The 7,840-nt window shown below is 32.8% G+C and overlaps 1 protein-coding gene across 5 annotated transcripts in view; it reads right to left on the reverse strand.

Annotated features, from left to right (window-relative positions):
• LOC106681024 (uncharacterized) overlaps window positions 1-7,840 on the reverse strand; it is a 273,681-nt gene that overhangs the window by 1,639 nt on the left and 264,202 nt on the right. For all 5 annotated transcript variants that reach the window (XM_067053582.1, XM_014421127.2, XM_067053581.1 and 2 more), the window contains one exon: window positions 1,685-1,881. In XM_067053582.1, coding sequence (XP_066909683.1) covers window positions 1,685-1,881 — 197 coding nt within the window. The remainder of the gene's footprint in view (window positions 1-1,684; window positions 1,882-7,840) is intronic.

A 7,840-nucleotide genomic window follows, 5' to 3' on the forward strand; every position in this document is an offset into this window, starting at 1 on the left:
GTTTTATTTCTTTTAATTTACTCGGAGAGCTTTCATCCCACTTGGCCTGCCATTTTCCTAATATTTGTAATTTAAGGGGTGTACTGAGTTCTGATGGGGTAAGAACGGCGGTGCCCCGGCCAAGGAGCGTGAGTGCCTCTCTGGCAGCTTTGTCTGCGAGCTCGTTACCAACAATAACACGAAATTTGTTATACCATTGGAGTAAAACAACCCTTCATAGAGTAATCCACCTCAACGATGTATTTTAAAACTTATTTTGTATCATTATGAATTTAGACAACACAAGTTATAATATTATACTACAAGATCTGCTCATTGAGTTCATTATTATTGTTCAGGGAACCACTAGCCTCCTAAATTACTTCAAAATAATTATTTTATACTTTTGACTTATATTTACTTTTATATTTGGTGGAAAACAGAGAGGAAATTTTTTAAATTTAAATAATAGAAAAATTAAACACATGTAAAGAACTATAAATATCAAGAAAAAAATTTAAATGTGTAAGGGAATAAATAATAAACAAATAAATAAAATCTGTGCCACTGCAACCCATAAAGGGTCAGGGGTTCAGTACTTTGTAAGGGAGCACTGTTACTAGACCAACGGTTATGCAAGAAGGTGATTAGGTCAGAAAAACGCTCGACTGCCAGAGTTTTTACCCAATTTATGAGGCTGGGTGGACCCCAGGAGGGCTTCAGAACCCATAGTTAAGCTAACCATCTGTTCGTCAAGTAGAGAAGCAGAAAAAATGAGCGGCCATTGACTCTAAATCGAAACATGAGAATCTCCAGTTTTAAACCCAGATCTAAAGCCATTCCCAAACTTTTTTATTTTTACTTTTAATTAATCCATCACCAATTACCAATATGGAGTAGTGGAACTGCCACTAGGGGAGGGGGTGGAGAAGATAATGACGTAATAGAAGAACTGCCACTAGAGGAGGGAGTGGAGAAGATAATGGCGGAATAGAAGAGCTGCCACTAGGGGAGGGAGTCGAGAAGATAATGACGGAATAGAAGAACTGCCACTAGGGAAGGGAGTGGAGAAGATAATGACGGAATAGAAGAACTGCCACTAGGGGAGGGGGTGGAGAAGATAATGGCGGAATAGAAGAACTGCCACTAGGGGAGGGGTGGAAAAGATAATGACGGAATAGAAGAACTACCCATTACCATCATTTCTCATTCACCAGGTTCCCCAAATCAACATATTAAGATAAAATAAATCCCTTAATTCAAAATCAAATAGCACACTAACAATAATATAACCTTTTGGCTTTCAACATTCATATAACCCAAGTACATATCAATAGCTTTAAATAACTATTTATTCATTTATACTGTCCGCTCAATTAACTTACAGAACCAGTCTTATAAATATTAATGTTTTGCATACTCTGGTTTCACACCATAATACAGAAATTGAAAAAGTATTATTACTGGTTCCTGATTTTGTCTTGTTATTCCATTCGTGATATGAACTTTACGGTAAAAATTTCCAATTATTTAGTTTGTTAAGAACAAGTGATATTGAACAATTCAAATGATCTCAATTCCTGAATTTCGTTTCTAGAAGTGAAAGGGATTTTTCGAAAAACGAAATAAGGAATTGTACCTTTAGGTTAATAAAAGTTGGTTCGTGGAGGCTATAACAAATTAAAGACCAATAGTACAAGTTTACCTGTGGATTTCTCGATCCTGCTCGGACAAACTTCTTTCCAACTTGACAACTTTTTCGAAGGATCGCTTGGCCCTGAGGTCGGCCCGCTTTGCCTCAGAAAGCAAGTCCAGCTGTTCTCCGATCCGTTCCTGAAACTCACGCTTCGCTTCTTGGGTCTTGTGCATTTCAGCCAGTCGGTTGTCTTCGGCGATGTGTTCCTGGTGGTATGGAAGCAGATTATACAATATATAGAACAATAACTATGGGAGAATACAGCTAAACTACTTAAGAATGACAGTATTGTAATAAAAATATGACAATTACCCAAATCTTCGATAAATGCCCACATTTCACATCACACCTTAATAGTTTTGTATTAATACCTGGTCTCCAACCCTCAGGGACGATAGTAAAACAGTAGAATTAGTAATTAAATTTTTCAAGTCACAAAATTAACATCACAAATAAGACCTCGAATAAATAAAACATTGGTATTGATGACCACAATACAAGTTTTACGCAGTTAAACAAGAACGAACGAACAAAAAGGACCCTCCTAGCACACATACTAGTGTTTTCGCTTCCACAACTCCACATGTCAAGCGAGTTGAGAAGAAATATTTTGAACTTAATAGTAATATATTTCTATGATTGGGTTACCTCAGAAACCCGCAGAGAATGTGTTAAAAATAAATACGAATCCGAAGTCCACATGAAAGTTTTTCATTATTATTATTTTTTTTTTAGATTATTTAATCACGTTGTCACGTTTATAATTTATCACAGTTAATGTAAAGTAGATTTTTTTATTTTTACTTATGGACGTTAAAAAAAGAACCTTCTACCTTAATCATGCGAAAGTTTTATGGTTTTATTGTCTATTTTGACAAAAGGTTTACAAGTTTTATCATTAAAAAAAAGATTCTAGGGAAAGTTATGCTGTTTATATAATTATAACATTTATTGAAATCGGAATCAACTTACGAATCAGCACACACTATTAAAAGAATATTAGGAAAAATTCAATAAGAAGGCAGTTTGATAAGACTGAAATCTAAAGTTTAGTTAAACGGGAGTAGAGAGCACCTTCACGTCTGAGCTCTGCCCACAAGGTTCTTCCTAAACTTGATTTTGGCTATAATAACCTGATATGGTCTATGTTACTTTAATGAGGAAAAAAATAAAATATTAATAAAAATAAAGCAATTAAAATCAATTATTCTTTAAAATTAAATATCAAGCCATTGTTCTTGATATTTAATTTTAAAGAATAATTGATCTCCAGTGCTACTTTAATTTCTTTATTTTTATTAATATTTTATTTTTTTCCTCATTAAAGTAGCATAGACCATATCAGGTTATTATAGGGGTCAGCTTAAAAAAGGAAGTAGCTTCCATTTTTTTTTGTTTTTTCGGAAAAACTAAAAACACTAGAAAATCCAAATTTTTAAATAACGCGAGAACATCGCATAGGTTCAGTTTTAAAATGGTTTCTAAATATTAAAACAATATTTTTTGGTCAAAAATATAACTTTGAGACGATGTAACGTAAGTTACATGTGTTATTAATAAGTACTTATTAATAACAAAGGTTATCGAAAAAGTCTCAACACTTCTTTATTAGTCATATCACATGTTCAACGATTTGGCATTCCGGCTTTTATCAAGGGACAATTAATTTTTGTTTCACAGCCTCAAATTAATTTTAGCAAATTTTGCCCAGGTCAAATAAAAAAAGTCAAAATAAACCGTGGGTGACTGCGAGATGGGGCCCACCAGAGTAATGCTTCTTGTCCTCGTTAATGATGAATGAAGTTGAAGACGTACAAGAAGACAGACTGGTCTAATCTGTTTTGCTATTCACCTCGTCACGGCGATCAGTGGTGGGAAACAGCCGTTTCTGTGAAAAAACCTATAAATTCTTTAAATTTTCTGCAATTCTCGTGAATTCCTATATTATTTACGGTGCTGAATTAAATTTTGATAATATTTGCAGGTGCAAAAATGTAAATCTCAATTCTTCCATCATTATGTGTGTGATCCGACACCCATATAAAGCAAACAGTTTTTCCCAAGTTTTCGAGCATGTTGGTATAATTGTGAATTTTTATGATTGCCGGGTGGTTCGGGTAAATGATCTTCATGGCTTTTAGTGAACTTAAAGAGTCGGTAATGATAACTATGTTAGTATGCATCACTGTCATAGAGAAGTGGAGTGCTGAGGCTATTGCATGCAATTCGTCTGTATATACACTGCATAATTTATTTTAGGGGTTGAGTTATTTGTTATGAAAGAGGATGCTGTAGAGATTCGTCAGATTTTGATCCATCAGTATATATCAAAAAAGGTTCAGGAATATTTTGACAAAGACGTGAGAACCTAGTTCTATATCCAGTAGGTGACGTACTACCTTTGGGAAATCGAGATAATTGGAACATTGTATTTGGTAGCCTGTGTATCCATGGAGAATTGAGGACTTCCGTGATGTACAGAGGTATTTCTTTAAAGAACTCAATAGCAGTATTTATTCTTTCTGGCAACGGGAGTGTTGAATTAATTTTATTTAAAAAAAAAAATGAATACTTAAGATTGAAGATGTATTTATGCGTAGGGTGATCGTTTTGAGGGTATAATTTTGAAATATAGTTTATCACCAGTTTTTTCCTTCTCAATAAAAGAGGAGGTAATCCAGCTTTAGAACACATACTAAGAATGGGGCTAGTTCGAAATGCGGCGGTTGCGAAACGTATCGCAGTATGATGAACCGCATCTAGTCTGTCAAGGATCCGGTGTCTGGCAGAGCCGTAAATGAAACATCCATAGTCCATCTTCGAGCATAAAGAGTCTCGTATAGTTTTGATAAGTGTGTGTCTGTCTGAGCCCCAGGAGGTGCTGCTAAGAAAGCGTAATATATTTAATTGTTTTATTGCATTGGATTTTACTGTTGAGATGTACGTTTCCCAATTTAGTTTCCGATCAAATATCATCCCCAAGAATCTGTGATTATTTGTGTAGGGTATTAACGAACCGCCTAAATATAGTTCAGGAGATGGTGGGGTTATTCTTTTAAAGGTAATTTATAAGTTACTATAAAGTAGTTTATCACACTTATCTTAGTATGCGCAGTACCTTTTATGATAATAACATATGAATAAATTTTTGGCACATGAAATTCTGTCCGAACAACTACAAATTAATTTATTTTATCAAATATCATAAAAACTAATACTTCTGCGAAGATAAACTAGCTTTAATTTGAGTTCCAATAGACATCTGTACGCCGAATGGTTTTTGTGACGTACCTCAGTATAAATTCACCGATTTTTAAGTGATTTTTTTATGAAATCTTGCTTATTAAAAAAGCTATATATCGGGAACAATTGAACGTAAATATTTCTATTAGTGCTTACATTTTAGCAGATTTACTCTAATTTAAATGACGTTCTGTTAGATTTCCTAGTATTGTTGGTAGATTTATATTATAGTAGATTTATAGATATAGTGCTCCAAATGAAAAATTATTTTTTTGTTAACGTTTTGAAGAAGCTTCCATTTTCATTCTCCCTATCTATACTTGTCAGACTCATCGGTTTTGACTAGTAATCACACATAGCATTCATGAAATAACTGACTTTTTTCTCCTCTTGGGTTTTTAGACTGTAGTGTTGTCTAAAACAAACCTCATGCCATAATATTTCTGACTAAACCCCCTTCCAACTACCTCCTCGGCTAAAGAAAATGATTGGGGGATTTCAGAGCAGACATTTAAATATGAATTGGAAGTTCATAATTGAATGGTAGCCGAAACCAAATGGGCAGATCCACCCCAGCCCCCATCCGATTCATCCCCAATGGATTTAAGAGATTACTGTTTTCTCGTCACAGCCTGCTTTTAATCAAATACCTTATTTCAAATAATTTAACTTCAGAGTGTGCTGTATAGAATTTAATTGAACAAGTATTGAATTTAATGGAAAAGCTTTTCTTTAAAAGTTTAATCGTTTTTTAAAACCTAGTTACTAAATATTTAATATTAACATTGAACTATTGAACGGTTCCGTTAATTATTCGCGGTCATATGATAAAAAATAGATAATAATTTTATTAATTAAATTATATACGTTTTTCCATCGACTCCCTCATTTAATTAACAGCCAATTAGTTCGTGTTTTAGATAATGCAACCGGATATTTTTAACACAAAAACATACATTTTTTTTACCCCCTATCCATCCCTAATCAGAGAGGGGGTTCGAGTTTTCATTCCAGTTTACAAGCGAATCAGCTCGTGTTATAGATAATATAAAAGGAAATTCAATTCATAAAAAGCATACAGTATTTTTTATTCCATCGGCATGGCCATTTTCGTAACACGGGGGGTTGGTTATCCTATATTTAACCAACCTATTCTAACCAGAGGGTTGAGTTATTTCATAGGATCGTCACGAAATAATTAACGAGGTAAACTGTAGATAACCACCCGGGTGTCAAATGACCAAGAAGGGGTCATTAAAAAAAAAGCCCAGGTCGTATTCGAATCGGTGTTCCTGCAAACTCGAAGTTGCCCCTCAACTCTCTAGGCTACAATGGTCTCATATATAAGAAGCATGCTCCTATTCGAAATTAAAAAAAGCATTCAATGTTGTCATCCCGAATTTACTGTTTTTTTTTATATTAATAAACTTTTATATTCCAAAATATTTAATATTTTACTCATAAGAGTAATTTTTATACAATAGGTCTCTCTTTGTAGCAGCCAGTAAGTTTTCCTTTCGTACCTTACCATTATAGGCCTCCCTCAAGGATCCTATCTACGTCCAATATTATTAACTTTATTCATCGATGTCATGATTAAAATAAAAAAGAATAATAAAACTTTTAAAAGGATACAGGGTCATTTTCTCCGTTTTTCCAAATAGAAAACATCACATATTAATTAAAATGAGTTTTTATATATAATATATTTTTTATATACATAAAAACTAGAGTTACATTTAACCATTGAGAAAGCTAAAGCCAACTTTTTTTTTCTTTTATACAAAATGACGATCAATACCCTCCTATCTCCAAATCAGACCAGTGAACTACATATTACTGTCTTTGTCTAACCGAATTCATTACAACATCAGAAGAAGGAATTTATCATGACACTTGACTTTCTAGCATCGGTTGTTCTTTTATCAAATAGTGTGTGGTTGACCTCGGTCCTATCCAATATAGAACCAAGATTGCAAAACCGTCCCACTCACTTTAAATTTACAATCCCTATTAGTTCGCCAGGATACTGTGGTTTTTTGTAATTGATGTTTAAATCCCATTTATCATATCTCTGTTTCTTTAATAAACGGTCATTCTCGTGGCACCTCCATCATTCGAGATTAAAATCTGGTCATCAACCACTAGTAAATGATATATGAAGACTTAAAGGTTTGAGATAGATTTTTTCACACGATTGAAAAACCAATCATAATAAAAATGGTGTCAAAGATATAGGGTGAAAATCGCTGTTTAATTATATAATTATTTATTTATAGTTTTTCACGCTAAGTGAGAAACGTAGCCGATTCTGAAATAGTCTCTTAAACATAATAAAAAAAGTGAGAATGTTGAAGTATGAGCTTGCCATTGATGTATACCAATATGATGTTTGTCATGGATATCCTTCAAACTACAGTTTTTTAAAATTATTTATAAAGAAAATAACGTCAAATTTGACCCTACCAGTTGACAACACCTATCCGGTCGGTGCCAAAATAACACATAAAAATTAAAACATAAATGAAATTCAATTATTACAATTTTGACTATAAGGGCATTGTGGAGGCTACTACAATTTTTAAGCTAGTAATTCAATTAACAATGACTAAAATGAAAATAAATAAAAAATAAAATAATAATTATTAAAAAAATTAAATATAATAAAAATAATTGAAAGGACTTTGTAGTGATTAATAACGCTGTAAATTTATAATTAGTGAATTAATATAATGATGAGAATAACACAAGATAAAACAGAATACGATTAAAATAAGGTTCCAGTAATAAATAAAAAATCCACCTTACTAGTAATTAATAATTGTCATATGGTGTTTTGAAGGTTGAAAATATATCAATAATACTATTTATACCATAACTAATCGCATACTTACATGTAAAGTTTTTAGTTCTTAATATATA

The sequence above is a fragment of the Halyomorpha halys genome, unplaced genomic scaffold (assembly GCF_000696795.3).
Source record: "Halyomorpha halys isolate HHAL.00 unplaced genomic scaffold, Hhal_1.1 Scaffold305.1, whole genome shotgun sequence".
NCBI classification, from domain to species: Eukaryota; Metazoa; Arthropoda; class Insecta; order Hemiptera; family Pentatomidae; genus Halyomorpha; species Halyomorpha halys.